The sequence below is a fragment of the Charadrius vociferus genome, unplaced genomic scaffold, assembly GCF_000708025.1.
Source record: "Charadrius vociferus isolate BGI_N301 unplaced genomic scaffold, ASM70802v2 scaffold173, whole genome shotgun sequence".
In the NCBI taxonomy this organism is placed as follows: Eukaryota; Metazoa; Chordata; class Aves; order Charadriiformes; family Charadriidae; genus Charadrius; species Charadrius vociferus.
Window position 1 is genome coordinate 5,647,959 of NW_009648369.1, and position 20,154 is coordinate 5,668,112.

Here is a 20,154-nt window from a genome sequence, read left to right on the forward strand (position 1 = left end):
TTAGTCATCATTTTAAATATAGTATATAATTTATTCGTAATAAGCTGTAATCACCTCCTAACGGTTCCATATTAAATGCATGAAAAGACAGTTTTTAAATGCCCATTTATACAAACTATGTCATAGAAAGCGAGAATCCAGTATGTTAAATCAGCACATTATTAGATGTTCTGATCTACTAGATGTACTTTACATAGATGTCTGAGCTGTGCCTCTTCGTTACATGTTTTCCAACCTAGAACCAAAGAAACATAAGAATTTCAGTTTCCAAAATACAAGGCTCATATAGATGTGATCCATATATTATAAAATTGTTTTCATGTTGGTATGATGACAGTAAATTATATGTTGGGATGACAACTGAGAGCTAGGAGAACAGTATTTCCTGTAATTCAGAAGCTCAGTCTTTTCTGATTTTGGGAAAACCAGGAAGCCACCCACATTATTTATATTAACAGCCACGACATCTGAAGACTTTACAAAACTAACAGGGGATGCAGAGGTTGCCCACGTGCTCGATGACACTCTTCAGCTACTTCTCATTGACTCTGTGTGCCTGCCAAAAGGGAACCCCTGACAACCACATTTTGACACCTGGCTAAACAAGTGTGGTTTATGCCCACATTTAATGTCCACAAATAATATTATTTATTAGATCAGGATGGTAGAGGATTATAAAAAAGCAAAAATAATATGTCTGTCAGTTACAGCGTTCTGATTCCCTTACACTGTATGTAAGCAATGCATTTGATTTATTGGTATTGAAATCTTGCTTCATGATTGGCAAGTACGTCATAATCACACTAAATTAAAGAATTCAGAATATATTTATTTATCATGGCTGAAATATAGGAACAGAGGAATGTGTGTCTGGAGGAGACCTTTAGAGTCATGGACTGCATATGTGAATAATTGGGAGTAGATATTTTGCTAAGAAATATGATGTCTTCAGTTGTGATCCCATTACATCAAACAGTTTCTAATGTCCAAATCAGACGTTTTAATTTTGAAGAACTTACGGGATGTTAATGTGTAATGAAAACACCCTCTGAAACATTTGCTGTGGAGTTACGGGCTCTTCAAATTCCAGTCAATTGCTCTCAAAGTCAAAACTGTCTGTCATTAGAACAAAACATACCATTATTTGGTTCTGCCTGCTGAAAGATCAACATATCTTCTTTTTTATCACTGGACAGATATACTCTTTTGAAGTAGTTCAAAGAGGAATAATCAAAAAAGAAAAGAACTCATTCAAAAATCTTTACCAGATTTAAAGAGGGATGGATATTCAACCTGCATAACGGGCATTGAGTTTGTAAGGCCAGTCATTAATTATTTCATGAATACTTAGGCTTGATTACTCTTCATTACTAGCACATTTCAGAATACAGTATCTTCTTGAAAATGTAAAAATATAGCATGGTTTTTAAGCATTACTAACAACCTGAAATACATATCTAATAAAAGAATGTAAAAATGGCCATACTGGATCATAGCTACATGTCTGATCTGTATACAAACGGCACAGTATATTGTCTCCAACACTGGCCAGTAGCTGATGCCTAGAAAAAGTATGTAAAAAATTATGCAAACAGAAAATAATCCTTCACTTAGTACCCTCTAGCTTCTGACAAGCAACATTTTGCAGTTTTCTGAATCTTAGTTTGCAATCAAGGCATTGATTGCAATGGTTATGGAGGTCTCTTAATAGGTTATGGAGGTCTCTTCCCTGAATTTTATCTTAATTAGTTTTGAAACCTCTTATACCTTTGAACCTCATCACTACATGCTGCCATGAGTTCCACAATCTAATTATATATGAGAGGTACTATATTTTGTTCGTGCTAAACTTCTGGAACAGTAATTTTAATGATACATCCCGGTTCTTGTCCTGCAAGGAATTTCTCATACCTTATTTGACATATCCAAAAATGATGTAGAAAAGGGAATAGCAAGGTGACAAAGTTTACTGATGATATTGACTTATTTAGAGTAGGAAAAAGGAGAACCACATGTGAAGAACTGTAGAAGGACCTTGTGAGATGGGGCAATAAACTGGCAGTTGAAATTCAATTTAGAGTAATGTAAACTGCTGCAGAGGGGGAAAAACTAGCCCTAGCTTCACATTTAAAATGATGGGCTCTGAAATGACCATTACTGCAGAGGAGCCAGCTCTTCAAGTTATGATAGATGGTTCAATGAAAATGTCAGCGATCAGCAGCAGTCAGAAAACCAAGCTGAATGTTAAAAATTATTAGGAGAGGAATAAAAAACAAACCAAAGAATATTAGTGCGCTGCTGCCTAAATATGTGAAGCTCCTGCAACTTGGCTATTATATGCACTTGTGATCCCTCATCTTATGGAGGATATGGCAGAATTAAAAAAGGCTCAGAGAAGGACACCAAGGATGGTCAAAGGTATGGCATTGCTTCTGCAATAGGATCAACCAAATAAGACTCTTCTTCGATTTGGAAAAATAGATGCCTGATCAGGATGTGATAGAGGTCTGAAAAACAAGAAGAGCATGGCAGGGGTATATGGGGATCGCTGTGTCTTTCAACACAAGAAGGGAGGCATCAAAGCAGAGCACTGGTTACAAAAGAAATATGAAGAGATTGTTCTAAAAATTGTTGAGGTTAGGCTGTGAAAGTCTTTGTTCCCAAATTTTGTTGGAGCTAAAAGCTAACATGGAATTAAAGGGAGACTGGAAAGAAATCTGTTGAATACAGAAAAGAAATCCATGGAAATCCTGGATATGTAGACACTGACCAAACTAGAAACGGTTTCAGACTGAGACTTCTTAGGAGATGCATGTTTTAGCACATTCTTGTTCTCCTTACAGCATGCCTGAGCTTTTGGTCACTGTCAGATAGGATGCTGGGCTGGACTGACCTGAGTATAATCCAATATGGCCACTCTTAAGTTTCTACAAACAGTCCTTTTCTTTTTCCCTGTTTTACAGTACCAATGACTTTATAGAATCATATCTTGTTCCCCATTAATCATGCCCTTACTGCAGTTAAAAGTCACAGTATATTTGTTTTATTCTCATGTGATAGTTGTTTCACATTGATCATCACTGTTGCTTTTTCTACATTCTCCAGTTCTATTTTTTTTAATTATTTTTTTTATTTTCAGGTGGGATGACCTGAGTACCACTCACTATTAAAGATTTGGACATACTATGGATTATAGAAATATAACATCAATAGTGTTTTCCCGATAATGTCTTACTTTTTCTCTTATTTTTTCACTGCTGGTGAATATTGACTCCCTGTTTTTTGTCTGCAGATTCCCCTCTATCTTTTATTTTCTGAGTAGTAGTAGCTAGTAAATATACACTACATGTACATGAACAGTTAGGTTTATTTTTCTTCATATATATTAGCTTTCATTTATCAATAATGAAATTTATCTATAGTTTTATTATGCAGTCATTTAGTATTGCAGGATGATTCTCAAATTCTTCAAAATCAACTGTAACTTCGAGTACCTTCAAAAACTGTGATCTGTCTTACGTAGTTTTCCAGGTAATTTATGAGTATGTCAAACAGCATAGTTCCCAGCACTGTTTTTTCACTAATAAAAAGAGAGCGAATAAAGGCTTTGTCAAGCTCATAACTTTTTTTTTTTTTTTTCACGTGGAGTTTGATGGCCATAGGTAGATACTAAATACACACTACTCAAAAGTGCACTTCAGTTTTTGATTTTCTGCTTCAAAGGCACTTTCATCTTGCACACTTAATTTTCATCTTTTCTTGCCAATGAAAACAACATTATAATATGGATAGTTTTAAGAAGCTGGATAGGAAGTGGCTGAACAAGACTTAAGAATTGCCCTGATGGGAGAACTATGAGACTTTATTATTTTCCTGCCTCTGATACATCCCCAAACTATCATGAAATGATACATCATGCGCTTTGCCAAATACACCTGAGTGAAAGTTCAGGAACCAAAATCGGTAAACTGCACTGCTTTTATTGCTGTAAGGCACTAGAGTACCTATTTTAGTTGTCTTTTTGCTTATACAGGAACTGAGGTGCAATCAATATCAGGAAAACTATCGTCTGAAATGTCTCGGTTGTCCCATGGGTATTTTTCACTTTGATTATGTGCTTTGGCAGAATGTTACGTGGGTGCAGCTCACACTTAGCTTTTACACTGTGGGCTTCCCAACATAAACCGTACATCCTGTGAGTTTCTGCAATACTTTATCGCGTCTTAAATGGCTCCACTTGTCTGAGAAGCTGCCCGAGCAGCTAAGCCCTACAACTTCTACAATACACCCAGTTAGTAATGGCAGAAGGAGTGCTGTGTTTGTTGTTAGCCAGGCTTATTTCCAAAAACTACTGATAAGGGGCTGTGGCTAACACTTAGCTTTACCACGTGGCTCTCAAACATAACTTCTTAGCTGTAAACAGAATTCAAGAGAAAAGCGGGAAGTGTAGATATTTTGTACCTTCATGATGTGTTTAAAGAAGAAGTCAACATTGAAGAGTTGTTTATTTACATGTAATCTGTTATTCTTGACTAGCTTTTTATTAGAAATAGATACTACTATAACACCAAGCGAATCACTATGCATATTACTCATGTTTTACGCATGGTTTAGTTAGTCTCTACGTGATAAGCATGGAGACTAAGACAACACCACTGCAAAAGGGAAGATGGACTGCTTAAAATTTAGTGCTCTGACTAGCTTTTTGCAGCAAGCACCCCAGAGGCACTGGGGAATCTCCAACCTTGGAGATATTCAGAGCTTGACTGGAAAAGCCCAGAGCAGCCTGATCAAGGACTGAAGTCAGATGCAACGTGAAAGTTGGCTCTGCTCTGAGCAGAGTGGTGCGGATGATCTCCAGAGGTCCCTTCCAATCTAAATTTTTCTACGGCGCTACGAACAAGCCTGTATGTCCTACGCAGTACCTTCAGCAAAAGTAAATCAGTCTTAGGGATCATACGGATTGAGTTAATTGCCTTGCTAGCATGAAAAGAAGAACACTGTATTCCGAGTGCCTTTGGATGTGTGTGACCTGAATTCAGCAGCACCGCCGACTTTCAACAAAGAGGTTTTGAACTGTCTGGCAGGCAGAACTATTTTCACTGCCCTTTATGAAGAAGATGGATAGTGGCAGATAAAACTGGATGAAGATCCTTTGTATCTCTGTGTTTAGCGCTCTGTATACAAAACACCTTTTTTTGCCACTTCTCTTTTGGAATTAAGCTGCAAACAAGGTATTTCAGTTGGAAAATGAGAACATCTTTGGGATTGTGCAGGGAGTTAATATAATAATGGTGTGGGCACAGAAATGGAGGGGTATGATCAAACAGTGTGTCAGGTGACAGGAAGAGAATGTGTCCAAAATATCAAGTCCAATAAACAGCAGTTTTTATTCAAAGTGACAGCTGTCAAATGCGTAGGACGTGAGGCAGTCAACCAGTGGCTTCATTTCAGCGCACAAAATGAAGGGGTCAGAGAGGGGTATGATTCACCCTACTGTTAAACAGGCCTGGCTTAAGTTCCTAAACGCCTTTTAAGCATGTTCTTTTCATATCACTCAAGATGTAAAAGAAATCCCTTTGAAAGTAATGGAAGAGTCTATTACCAGCGGAAATCAGAGCACCAAACCGTCTTCAAAGAATGGAAAATGGTTGTGGTGGCAGCAGTGACAGACCGGTGCAGGGAGAAGACGGTCCGTGTCGGATACGCTCCCTTCTCCAAGGGCTGGAGAGGGGCCTTTGTGCTGCACTTCCCTATTATTAGCTTTAGCTACAATGCCTTCTGGATCTCTCCCTGCGAATCTTCACCCACTTTGTTTCCCTTGTTTTACAGCAGTATTTTTCTTTCAATTTAACTGTGTGTGAGGCTATGAGAGAAAGCAATTTGGTTTTTGGAACGGCTTCCTTCTTTTATGAGGGCTACTTTGTGTTGGTCATGAAAGAGTTGTCGCCATTTATAACAGCAGAAACAAAAAGGAAAGCAAAAAATGCACTACAAAAAGGGGAGAAAATATAAAAATAATAAACATTTACTAAACACCTTTTCAGGGAGTCTGTGATTTTCAGGACAGTTTTATTCTAGGTCCAGCTTTGAAGGACTAACATATTGCTGAAGTGGTCTAGGACTGTTGCTTGCATACACCTGGAATCTGACAGTAACATAGTGTACCTCCTGCGGGATGCTTTTTTTTGTTAGTATGGACACTCTGCTGTGAATATGGAATCAATACATGCAATGCATACAGAGAGGCATTAGCTTCCTTATGATTTAAGGTACATTGGGTAAAGTTGAAGATCTATCTATTACACCAAAGACTAAAGAAGCTGAGCAGTACTGGTTATTGGGGACAATGTGGATTACTGTAGAACAGAGAGAAGGACTGAAGTTTTTATATAAACTATTTCAAAATGACATGGATTGATAGGAAGTATGTGAGTTAGGGCTGCAGATACAGCCGTTGTGAGAGAAAGTATGGAAAGTATTTTCACACACAAACTTTTTTAATGAATACTTTTAATGACGAAGTCATTGTATGACATGTGACAGTAACTTGACAAAAGAGTCAAAATACAGTTTTAAGAATGTTAATGACCAATATCCTGTTCATATCAAAATGACCCTTTTCCTAGTAAAACAGTAAATTGCCTTTGGAATCTTAATTATGACCTTTGATGAATCAGTGTTACAAGGTGAGCTACTTTCAGAGTGGAAATTTTTGGCATTACAGTTCATGATAGACATGACGGATTACAACAGTCCTTTGGTCTTGAAATTTCACGTTCTAAAAATGCAGTTTACTTACACCGAATTGTAAGGACAAGGCTGCAATCATTCAGCTAGCACAGCTAAATTGAGATAAAGGACTTGAGCCAAATTGTACTGTTTCACTTGACAAATCAAGAGTGTCAAATTTTAGTGTCTTACTGATCACAGAGAGGAGCATAATTATTTTTGATGCTGTCTCTGTTCATATTTAACTTAATTTCCTAACATTTATTCCTGGCCTTTCTTTTTTAATATTTTGCAATGTTTTTTTTTTTCTTTTCTAGTTTTCAACAACAAAAACGAAAAAAAAAAGAGAGTGAGAGTTACAAAACCTTTTGTAAGAGTTTTAAATAAAAGTTTGAAGTGAAGGAATATTTCTGACATTTGGCTGCTGCATCAGAACCCAAAACTTCTTTGCTGACTTCATCACGAAGCTGGTCTACAACCCACTTTGTCAACTTGCAAACATAATATAATGATAGTTACACACCTGATATGTGTGATGGAGATGTAAGCAATTGACAGAAAGTGAAAGTTTGAAATTATCAAAATTCTACAACAAAAATGTGGTGTTTACATCCCATTAAAATATTATTGAACCGAGTAGCGGGGAAAGCAATTATGTCTTTTTTCCACTCCATTAGTAGAAATATGCTATATTCAATTTGTAATATCAGTAAACAAGTGGTATGAATATTATTTTTTTTTCAGGAGTTGCAAATTGAAAAGTGCAGAGCATGCAGGATATGCTCCAGTGGAAGACTGTCAGCTTGTGCTGGGTATATAAGCTATATACAACAAAGCAAGCCACAGATGTGAAACTACTGGATAGGGTTTAATAAACAACCTTGATTTATAGCTGTGTAAATGCAAGAAAAAGCAGTTTTCTTTATTTTTCCTGTAGTTCTGGTTGTTTTCACTGTTCAAAGACATGAGTAATTTTAAACTGACTCCTGTTCACTTGCAAGCTACCACACATACTAAGGGACTTCGCACCAACAGGCAAGTGGGGGAATATCTTATTCAAAAGACATTAGGAACAGTCGTGAACACTATAGCAGTTCCATTTCAGAAAAATACAGTAATTTATTTTCCAGGAATGCTTCCTAGATGCTTTTCCAACGCAGGGGAGTAGCAAACATAAGCACCATGGTGAATTTCTCTTAGATGCCTTAAAATCCTATTTCTGGTTTATATTATGACCTTCATTCCATATGGAATTTTAAATATTTTAAAATGTGAATGTAATCTAATTGATTTCAGTCAGACTATTTGTTGCTTAAAAGTAGACAGGAACCATATCTTGTTAACTAAAATTGATTCAATTAATAATATTTCTTCAGCATTAGAAAGCAGTTATTAGCCAGATTTATTTACAAAAGCAGAAATAGTGAAGAGAAAGGTATTTTAAGGCTCAGTTATATGCAATTTCTGCATGTAATGTTTGCTACCAGCAACAGTGGATCTGTTTGGCTTCAGTGGATTTGTTCACTGTAGTATGGATGATAAACCTTAAAAAAATATATATATATATATATTTGCAGCACAGGCCCTAAGGATGCTTCTATTTTTATCGCCCATCCTTAGAGGTATTAAAGCAACACGCTGGCTTAGCGGAAACTTTAAAAAAATAACCTTTAGGAAATGAAATTTCAGTGGTTGAAGAGGAAACACCTATTTCAAAAGTGCGAAGCTGTATGAATACTTGTTATTTTTGGAATAAAGTCCTTGGCTGAATCAACGGTTGCTACTGTGAAAAAAAAAAAAAAAAAAAAAAGAAAAGGGAGGGAAGCGGTGTCTGTTCTGATATGTGTTAAGCAGAGGAGGAACATGGAAAAGGGCCGTGGACATGAGCATTTGCACATGGAGGATCTCATGCTTTTGGATTTAGGCAATTTAGAAAAATACATTTAGCCTGCAGAATGAATTGCTTGGCTCTAGCCGGTGACCCTCATTGCTCAGGCACCAAAGAGAGGATTTTCCAACCAAACTGCAGTTTCTACAGCATCTTGGCGGCCATGCGCCTCGAGCTGAAGCCTTTGGCACATAAATCTTGACTCGCCTTTCTCCTTGGGAGCCCGGGGGCGAGGAGAACCCACCGCCCTTTTTCCTTTCGGGCGGAGGGACACGTCTGTCTTGAGAGGAGGCGCCAGACCTCACCAGCGAGGTGCTGCGGCCGGGGCGGAGGGATTCTTCCCGCCTTGGGGGCTTTTCCCGCCTCGGGGCGCCGGCGGGTGGCGGTGCAGCGGCGGCATCGTCCCCCCAAGGAAGGGGGCAGCCCCCCCGCTCTGCCCCGAGGAGGGCGGCTGAGGCGGGTCGGGCAGGTTGGCTGAGGGGGGTCCCCTCCCCCTGAGGGGCGCACCGAGGGGAAGCGCCTCAGGGCGGGATCGGGGCTCTGAGGGAGAAGCGACCCTGCTGCAGGGAGGGGAAAAGCCATCACTGGGGAAGAGGTTTTTTTTAAAAAAAAACAACAAACAAAAAAAAAAAAAAACCAGCTTCCCTCACGGTAAAACTTGATTAGAAGAGGAGAGAGGAGGGTGGCTGTTTCACAAGAGAGGGAAACCGCCTCAGGGACAGGACAGAGGGGACCTGTCACCTACAGCAAGGGGAGAGCACAGCCTTGCTCAGGGAGGCAAAAGACCCACAAGCTTGAGGATTCCTTCTCTCTCTTGCATTTCACAGGTATACCCCGCGGTTGCAGAAGTGTTACTTGCCAAAAGGGATTTACCTGTGCCGTAAAAGAAGTAAACCTGTCAAATTAGGAATGCTTCTTGAGCCTTGAATTGTGCAGTCCTGGTTAAAAAAAAATAATCCTGTTGATTATATACTTCATGAAATGTTTTGAACACCTTCCTGTTGGCTCTCTGAGGTCAGCTCTGCACAGTGGCTGGATTGTTCAGAGATACTGGTGACCCAATCTATTCAAATATAATACATTCCCTCAATCAGTATATGAAATTTCATTTTGCTCAAATTGTGTTCCGCACACTGGGTAGATCACTTCTTAAATGAAGCTGCTGAGTGCATTTAACTTGAAACATGGACTTGAACATTATGGTACATTTAACAATTGAGATTTGTGCCTGACACCACTGTTTCTTTGTATATGAACATACAATCTGATACAGTGTCTTGTCATACCTGAGGACTTTTGATAAACTTGCCTACAGTTGCACATTACAAATTATCACACAGTGAAGACAAAACTGGCAATTTCTTTCAGAATTTAATAATTTTAAAGGGTCCACTCCCCAGATTTCAAAGAGTTCATCAGTGGGCATTATTTTATTTATATTTGTTCTCATTGTTCGTTTTCGGCAAAAATAAAGTGTGACCAATGTATGAAAATGCAATTATTCTCTTTAACTTCTTGACACAGTGAAATTATCACTCATTTTAATTTTGCATACATCTACAACCTTAGTAAATAACTTCTATTTAAAGTCTAGATCTTGTTTTTAAATGTTGTTCAGTGATCCTGCCTTTCTCTCAGGCCTGTAATGTATACAGAGCAAATATCAATGCGGTGATGTGAGCGTGACAGAATTACTGATTTTATGTCATATACGTTTTGGAAACCATTAAATGATTGTTTATGCCTAATACTTTAATATTTCTTTTAACTTTCAGGTCAGTCTCAGCAAGTATAGAACTTATTTTTGTGAGCATGGAAAGTACATGTTCTGAAAGATTTTTATCCACATTGTCAGATGAAACTGAATGCTACCTATATCCAAAGCGAATGAAAATAGAAAGTAATCAAAAAAGCACAGAGAAAGAGGAGCAGCAAAAGCTAGAAGAAAGCATACACTGTGTGAACGGATATCAAACATCACCACATGAACCTGTATATTTATCAGAAAGACAAACCAGCTGGGCATTAGAAAAGCAAAGTTGTGACCCAGCAAGAAAACTGTGTATGAGAGAGTTTTTCCATTTTCAAACTTGTAGTAACGAAAGATTACCATATAGAGTATCAGAAAGTAAACTGTCCACCAAAAAATGGAGTACTGAAAATGAAGACCAAAATACTGTAGAAAATGACAATTCATTGAATGTACATGAACAGGCTCTTGAAACACAGTCGCCCAGTATGTGGGGTGCTGATAACATGTGCAAAAATCTACAGGTACTAAATCCACCCCAAGCACAGCAGAACAACAATATAGAACAAAATACTAAACGAAATAGTGGTAATGAGCTCAAACAAAATTCTTCAGTTACTCCCTGGAACAGAGACTTGTTTCAGATGGAATTGTTAAGTCATAAGTCTGTCTCTGATAAAAAGTGGAAACAATACCAGCTTTTGCAAATTCCATTTTTATGTGGTACGAGTTCTGTGTTTTCACATCTAGAACATGAGAAAAATAATTTTATGAAAAAAGTACGTTCTACAGAAGATAAAGATTATTTCAGTAGTGATAATGAAACTACTGCAGGAAGAGATAATAAAGATAAAAATAATTCATCATATATAATTCCAGCATTAAAACCTTTTAAAAGTATACAACCACTGGAAATTCCTAATTTTCAACTTCCTAGCATTTCAAATAAAATAAATAGTAAAATATCATCAACTAACTTGAAGGAGTCAGATTGGAAGAATTTTAGAGATCAGCCGTCTTTGATGCAGTCTAAACAGATGTATGGTGTGCAAAAAATGTCTGAGATAGGGAGACGAAGATCGCAAAATGATAAAAACAGTATAAACACTTCAACTATTGGTTCTGAACTTAAAGAAGAGAATTGCCCATCAATTAGCAAACAAGAGCACAGTGCTTTGGCAGAAAGAGGAAAAGTATCTGTAACGTATTTCAGACACAACAGCACTGCCGTTGCGTGTAATCAAATATTTGCTGAAAATTATTTCAAAGGTAAAATGCTGAAGAATTCAGATGGTGATGATGATGAGAAGTCAAGGATTCACATTTACATTAGTGCTAAACATTTTCAGAATAAGAAATATGTCAGCTGTAATGATCTGAAGAGAATGGGGAGGAAGAGCAGTAATGAGAATGCGACAACCTTTCATATACAGACAAGTTTTCCAGTAATAACAGAGGCATTAGTGAAAAATAAGTTAGACATACACTGTGGTGTACATAATGCCAACAGTGATACTAGTTTGTATGAAGCAGTATCAAAAGTCTCTGCAAAAGAAATACTTGATTTTAAAAGATATTTTACTGAAAACATGATATTTAAAAGTAATCTGCCTTGTGTTATTGTGCAGAATTTTCCAGATAAGAAGGTGAGTTGCAATATATTTAGGGGAAAGGAAATGTTCAAATTAAAGTTTTCATTTCAAAACATGTTGTTTGGAAGGGTCAGGACATGGACTGAATCTTTATATAAAGATACGCCCACGTGTCAGGATGATGGTATTACACATTGGTTTCATTTTCATGAAACATTAAATGAGCAGTGTGATGTTCAAGACTTAGTAAAGAGCAATATAAAAAGGAGCCACAACACTAAAATACACATTTACTTGCTGACTATTACTTCAAAGCCTCTGAAGGTGGAACCACTAAAGACAATTCTTGCTTCCTTTTTCAATAGTAGGAATACTTTATTGCCAGCTGAAGGAAAGTCTATGAGCATGGAGAATCATCCTTTATGTGGCAGAAAGCAAGTTCAGTTAAACTCTTCCCCAGGTAATACTTTGAGGCAAAACACAGGATTTCATAAAGAACCCGAAACTTATCCCGGCTTTGTAAGTTCTAAATTTGTGGAAAGCATTGGTTTGGAGTTACGTAACGAATGCCAGAGAAGACATTTTTCTAGATCTTTAGGTGAGGAAGAGTCCACTTTCCTAAAAAGAGGAGCCCTCTTTCCCAGCCAAAAAAGTGGACTATGTAAGGGAAGACATGTCAGAAAGCACCACCTCTTATCCAGAAGGAGCGAAGGGTTTAGCACCTATTTGAGGTCAGTCAGTCACAAAAAAGGTTTGAAAAGGCAAATTTCAGTTGCTAAATGCCTAATCTTGCTGCAGGGCACTTTTGATTGTTCTTGCCTAGAGAAGATGTATTGCTGCAATATAACAAAAATACGCTATCTGACAGGAGCAAATCTTAGATTTTGGAGTTACTTTCCTGCTCATTCACAACTGAAATTTGAAAAGGTAAATAGTAAATGTACAAATTGGGAAATATCGGTAACTACAGTAAAGAAGGAAAAGAAGAAACCAAGTAAAATGTTTAATAGTTTTTTTCATGGAGAAAGATTTAAAGCTTTCCCTTTTGTTTTATGTGAAAATAAAAAGGATGAAACTACTGGATGTAGAAATAGCACAAATTCTACAGATGAAGTCACAAATGAAGTCACATATACCATGAAAAAATATTTGGGTAACTCTAGTTATATAGATGCTGATAGAAAAGAATGTGTTAAGTCAAAAGAGTTGCAAATAAATTCTGATAATTTTCTTTCTAAAAAATCATTTTCTCTTTTTGACACATATGAAAAAATTCCCCTTACCACTGATTCTGAAGACTTTGACCAGATCCCAATTGTAAACCAAGGCAATTCTGAAAAAAAAAAGTTGTCTGAAGAGAATGCAGTCACTAGTTCAAAAGAGGTTCATAATTTGCCTGCTAAATCCAGTGATGTCTTAATTCTACCTGAGCAGTCAAAAACAACTATGGAAAAATGTAATTCTCTCTTGTTACAACATAGCCAAAGAAACCAACCTGAATATTGTGAAAAAGTCGATATACATAGCCCACATTTAGCAAATGAAAAAATGGAAGATCAAAATACTTGTTTAAACTTCAGAAATATATTTCCTAGTTCCTCAAATGTTTATCAGCCTGTCACTTTGCCATTAGATAGCTGCTCTTTTGTCAATAAAGATGGAGTAGTAAGTGAAGATGGACACTGCAGGAGTCCCTCAAGTGCAGACAAACAAAAACAGAGTGAAAAAATTCATGCCACTACACAATATCTGTCCACAGGCAGTCCTGCCATGACACATACATGCTTGCAATTACAGGCTAAAGAAACAGTGCAGTTTTCTTTACAAGGGCATACACAGACAAATAAGGCAGTCAGTTTAGAGCCAGCAACTTTGAAACAACATCTTGAGTATGTAAAAGAACAGGAAGAGATAAGTGATGAACAAATGCATGAAACTAATGAAAGTCAATGTGAGACTGTAATGAATGACTTGATTATGTCATATTCAGAAGATGAATCTAAAACATTCATTGCTGCAGAAGAGAAATTAAAAATGCATTTATCTGTAATGAACAATGGATGTCTTGAAGATGTAAAAGATAAGTATTTACCTTTAGGAAATAAAATCACATATGAATTTGAACTGAAGAGAAAATTTGATTTAGTGCTAGAAGAGCTACGTATGTTTCATGAAATTAGCAAGGGAAATGAAAACAATTTATCTAGTTTGGAAACAAACTTACAAAACAATTATTGTGAATTAAATAATTCTAAGGGGACAGATGAAAATGTGACAAGTGTTTCTCAAAAGAAAATATGTGTTTCTTCCCCAATCTGTGGTGCTATAGAAGGGCAAAACATAACTGACAGTAATGAAAGTTCATTAAATGAAAACATAACAAATGAAAATAAAGACCAAAAAGTATCTAAGGAATACTGTATTTCAAGACTGTCAAGTGAAGAATTGCTGCATTCACCTATCACAGAAGGTAAGCTATTGGCTGTTACATTAATAAGCAAATTTAAATTTTTGGCAATATTTGGTTTGCTTTCAAGGTGTGCTTCTCAACTCAAATATTTCCATAACGATAACTGAGTTTTCATTGAATTTTACAAGGTTTGTTGGACAAAAGGTACTTGCCTATGAGTAGCCAAATGCAAAAAACCTACTGCTACCTGCACACTGTGCCATAGCAGTTGTAGCTCAAAATTCAGTCAGTCAGTGCCAGGCTTGCTCAAACTTGTCTTAATGCAAATTTAATTAGAGATTATTTATTTTTTCTTGGATTTCATCATAATAAGCCCTAAAATCCCTAAAAGAAGACTCAATAAATGCAAATTTACAGAGAGAAAAAGCTCAATTAAAACATGATACAATATTCCCAAAGGAGACAACTGTTTCCTTACAACTGATGTCACAGAATCACAGAATAGTTTGGGTTGGAAGGGACCTTTAAAGGTCATCTACTCCAATTCCCCTGCAGTGAGCAGGGACGTCTTCAATTAGATCAGGTTGCTCAGAGCCGTGTCCAACCTGACCTTAATGTTTCCAGGAACGTGTGCTACTGAAAACTTTTGTAATGTCATGAAAATCAACTTCATCTTTTCAAAATGTATTTTACATAACATTCAGAAGGCCGTATTAATAAGGGATCCAATAGTCTAAAAAAATTCTTTTGGAATTGGGTGATCAGTGGCAACAGTCATCTGTTAAATCTCTCTGGTTTGTTTCAGACCTGTAAGTGAACGCAACAGCTAGTCCTGCAACATTTACATGTTTTTGCATCTGACATGGATACTGATATCTACTATTTAAAGAACATTAGTTTGGGAAAATAGGCAGTTTAACACAAGTTCATGACATAGATGAATAAAGATACATATGAATATGTTCATGAGTGGTAGGCACCTCTCGTCATGTGTGATACTTGCATATTTAAAGCGTGTGCTAGTTCTCTGTCCTCAGTAGTTAATTATGGGCCATAAATGCCAAACAGGTGAAGGTAGTTTGCTGCATGAAGGATCTTAAGCTTAGAAAGCAGCAGTGCGTTTCTAAACATATTCTGCCCTTAATCTGTTTTATGGCATTGCCCTAGGCAGGTCTTGCCTAGTTCATTGCTTGTATACCATCCTATTTTGAAGGACCTAACTTTTTCCATCTGCTGTAAAGAGAGCTTATGTACCTCACTTATGGTTCTGGCTTCCAGGCCAGGCACTCACAAAATTTAGGCACTGATAAAGTTGTATTTGTTTAAAGTTTAGATGCTGCCTTTTTTAATATTATTTTTTCTAGAAGGAACTGAATCCCCACTTCAAACAATATGTGGGAAATTTGCTTTGTAAACTGTAACCCTCCTACTCCATTTGCCACAGAATCAAGATGTATTTAATGAGTCAGGGAAGGACACCAAGAAGAAAACCAGTTGCACGTTGTACCTTCTTTTACAAATAGCTCCTATGTGATAAGTAAATTATTCAGCCACTTTTCAAACAGTGTGTTTGTCAGGTTTTGTACCTGAAATTCAGTTTGTAGAAGTGATGAGGTCTCACAGCTGCAAATAAAATCAATAAGAGATATACTTTGATCATAAGTGGTAAATTCTCTGATAAAAATGCAGCCATCTCAAATTTGGCATCTGAAATCAATTTCTCAGGGGCTCAGCTCTAAATTTATACAGTGAAGATTGCAGGGGTTTTGTGAAGGTAATTAGTGTTTGTGAAGCAATTAGAAAAGTGTCACAGAAAAACCCTGGAGGGAATTCTGTTCAGTAGAGTTTTAACAGTATAATGTGCTGCAAGTTACACCTGAATGCCTTGCCCCAGAGAATGAAAACCTAACAGATACTGGATACATTGCTCACTAGGTGATCATTTTTCTGCCTAAGCCTGGGATAAGAAGATCTGAGTGGAGAAAATGGGATGTCGTCAGAGGATTAAATACTGCATCATTGCATCTACGCCAAGGAAGACTTCACGAGGCGTATAGATAGCTTTTGACAAGCCTCTGAGTGTCAGACTTCATAGCTTCATTAGTAGTACCCATAATATGCAAATACATGTTTTACTCATATCAACAAGAACCACAAATTAGTAACTAGATGAGACAAACTTAGTTATTTGTTTATAGAAATCAGTTAAAATCATAAATGTTGTATTTATGCTTCTGTTTTAAGGCAATTTTGATGCAGCTTATAAAAAGCCATACACGTGGGACCCTGCTTTTTTATCCTGCAGACTTCTTAAGGAACAAAATTATAATTTACACAAAGAGGGAGGTAAGAGTAATGTTATTCTGTTATTTATACCACAAATACCAGTGCTAATAAACTTATTTCTCAAACACTTGTATTTGTTTCTTCCCTTTTTAGCTTTCTTTCTATAGCAATCACATTTTGTTTAACTGTAGGTTACTAGAAAGCTTGGGTCACAGAGCAAGTCATGTAGATAAACCTGTTCTTTGGATAGAAGAGAAGAACTCTAACAATGTGGGGCTTCCTTTTTTGCTTGTGTTGGAGTCATGTGGAACAAACATCCTTGGGTTCCAATCATATACTACAAGGAGAACATGATTTGATATGCTTTTCCTGGAAGAGTTGTAGCTTTGGACACATTGCAGAAGGAAATTCAGAAGGATATTGCCAATTGATCTGTTAGGATTTAAAAAAAGTGCTTTTGCCTTTTTTTTTTTTTTGACACTTGGAAGCATTTAGTGAAACACGGCTATTGGTTTATTCTGAAATGAAATACAAAAACATTTCAAGGAAAAGGCTATAGATAACTTCTGTTTCACTAAATCAAATCATGTACAGATACTTTCCCTATTGTACCTCTTAAAAGTGATGCACACTTTGCTGTTCTCAGAATTCAGAAAGTTGTTTCCTTCACTCAGGCCATTCTGTGAAATAATGAGACTGAAAACCTTATTTACAGGTGACCTCTGGTGTTCTTTTCACCTGTTTTTTATTGAAGATATGTCATTTTTTGATAATATTTCATATACCGAATGCAAAACATTACAGAGAATACTGCTTTACTTTTTTTTTTACTGTTTATCACTGCTCTCTAAGGCGATTTGTTTCTTTGGTTTTGTGGCAGGTGGATTCTAGTTTCTGTCCTTTGTTGTAGGTGGTGTTATTTCTTAGGGAAAACTCATACTCCAGAATGCTATATTGTCCATAACAGCACAAGGTGGTTATTAACATCTTCTTGGAAGTTTTGTTCAGATGGCGTTGAGGCTTGCTAGATGAAACGTAGCTCCTGCAGAAGATCAGAAGATGACTCAACCTGGATCATTTTCCCTTTTTTCTTTTCCTGTTGTTCTGGGCCACAGGGACAAGTGCAATGAAAAACAGACATTTTCTCCATTGCCATTAGCAGTAACTGTTCCCTTTACATTGCTTCCTAGTCTTTTTTAAGTTACTGTCTGAGCTTCTCCAGAAATGTTTGGAAGGAAACCTTAGCAATGAGTGACTTTGTTTTTCCCCACGATTGCTGAGAAATCGTGCAGATTTCTGGGGCAATGTCAGATTTCTAAGGTATTCTACACCTTATTTCCCGAGCTTTGTCAGAATCAACAGACACCTAATATACTTCCAGTAGAAGCTGAAAAAATGTAATGTTCCCCTCATCATCATTCTCAGTTGATAGTAAATATGGAACTGCTGAGTACCTTCTTTCCTTGAGGAGGTACATTGCTTCTGTGCTGTAATCTGTGGTTGGCAAATACAGTTCTCTTCCATTTACACTGAACATTGCCTTAGAGATTATTCTGAAGCAAGGACTATATCTGGGTTTTTTTTTGGGGGGGGGATTACTATATTTACTGTACTGATAGGAATTAATGTTAGAAGTTTTCCTGATGTATGACTGCCTCCCTCTATTTTTCAGTAGGATTCTGTGCCATCACATGCTCTTACATGATTTAGGTTGGTTCTGTATCTTGGGTATGATCACTCCGTTTCTGCCATGGAATCTAAGCCCGGTAGTTCAGCCAGTTTAGCTGCCAAAACTCTGTGGCTTAATCCAGGATATTGCTCCCATAGTTAGAAGATTTGGAGGTGCAGGTTTTATACTTGCTGGTATCAATGAGTTCTTTGTTTTACATCCCACTGTTTGGTCACATGAAGTTACTGTTGCCTCAGAAACTGTGACTTTCGGAAAGGAGATACCTAGGTGGGACAAGAAGATTTATACTTCAGCAGTTTTACAATTCAGCATCACTACATACCATGATTTACTGGATACGTATAAAACCATAACACTTGATTGACTTTTAGTGCATGCACTTCCTCTTTCAACTGACTCTTATGAGTCTTATAAAAGACAGCAGCACTACTGTCTCATCATTGATTTAAGAATGGAGTTTTGTTTTTTTTCCTCCTCTCATCATTTAAAATTCCTGTGAAAGGCTTCAAGAAAGTTTTTTTCTCCCTTTAGCAGGATTCCAGCTGAGTGCCTAAGGCTCTGATGGGCTCGCTATTTGATATCCTAGCTAATTGCTTAGTGTTTCATCATTTTATATAATAACAGAAAATAGAACTGGAAAAAGTCTTGAGAAATTTGACACCTTCTTGTGTGGTTATTACTTCTTCCAGATGACTCATTGTCATAATCTCTAGTTTACAAGGTCATAGTCTTCCATTCTTCCCCGGTAAGTATATTATTTTATGCAAAGCACAACAGTTTCTAAAGGATGGCTGAATCGTGCTCCAGATTACTAGATGGCGTGCACCTTACCTAATAGACTATGAAACAGAAAATCCACATCCTCCTGTCCTTCTTTCTGTAAAATGAGTGGCACAAGACAGAGGCACCATGATTATCATCACCAATAGAGTGATACCCAGCTCTGCAATTTGGATTTATATACCTAAACCCCTCAGAGTGGTGGTAAGTATTTAAGCATACTCCCCTCAGCATGTCCCCTCTGTCCTGGAATGTTAATCTGTATCAAACTGTATGCCTTTGCCAGGCTGTTAGGAAAGTTATGCAATGTTAGTTTGAGGATCCTTCTAATTAGAAGGAATCTACATGTGACCCAGCTGTCAGCATTTCAATTTCAACCAAAAAGAGTTATGTTAGACACTCTACAGCTGAACAAAATGGAGATGGGACAGGATGTAGTAAAGGACTTGAGAAGCTGCAATTAACGTTCATCTGATTTATGTATCTTGGCAGTATGTAATTCTAGTGTAATATGGAATTCTGGGTTTACTTTCACTTTTTATTTCTTTTTTTTTAAATATAGGATACTTTCTGTCACATGAAGTTATAAGAGTACAGCCTCTTAAAACGTGCAAGGGCCCCATCAGGATTGGGCTGTCAAGAAAAGCTCGTCCCAAACAGCTTCATCCTTATCTGAAATGACTTACAGGACTCTTTAACCAGTCTTGAAATGGTTGAAAACTTTGCTTGAAAACTGTTGAAATGTTTTTATGTTGAGTTTTTTTTTTTGGTTGATAGTTTGATCTTTGTGGTCTATGGGTTTTTTTAGATATTAATATTGCAGTATTTGCTAGTGATTTATTTAGGAATACTTCTGTGAATATTTGATAGCAAAGGGATTTATAATGAATGTTTACTAGTAGAAGTTTTAATGGAAAGATGAGGCCCTTTTAAAGTTTATGTAATATTAATAAAATCTGACATGTATTTTTCATCTATTAAAATATACGGTTGAAATTTTCGGCCATACTCAAGCATTCTTAGAAT

General features: G+C 37.0%; 1 protein-coding gene across 1 annotated transcript; it reads left to right on the top strand.

Moving 5' to 3' along the window:
* Positions 1 to 10,432: 10,432 nt before the first annotated feature.
* On the top strand, positions 10,433 to 19,809 carry RAD51AP2 (RAD51 associated protein 2). The gene is made up of 5 exons (XM_009885355.1): positions 10,433 to 11,574; positions 13,126 to 13,279; positions 13,760 to 14,432; positions 16,617 to 16,718; positions 19,691 to 19,809. Exons 1-5 carry the CDS (start codon positions 10,433 to 10,435, stop codon positions 19,807 to 19,809), a joined length of 2,190 nt encoding a protein of 729 aa, XP_009883657.1.
* The last annotated feature ends 345 nt before the right edge of the window (positions 19,810 to 20,154 follow it).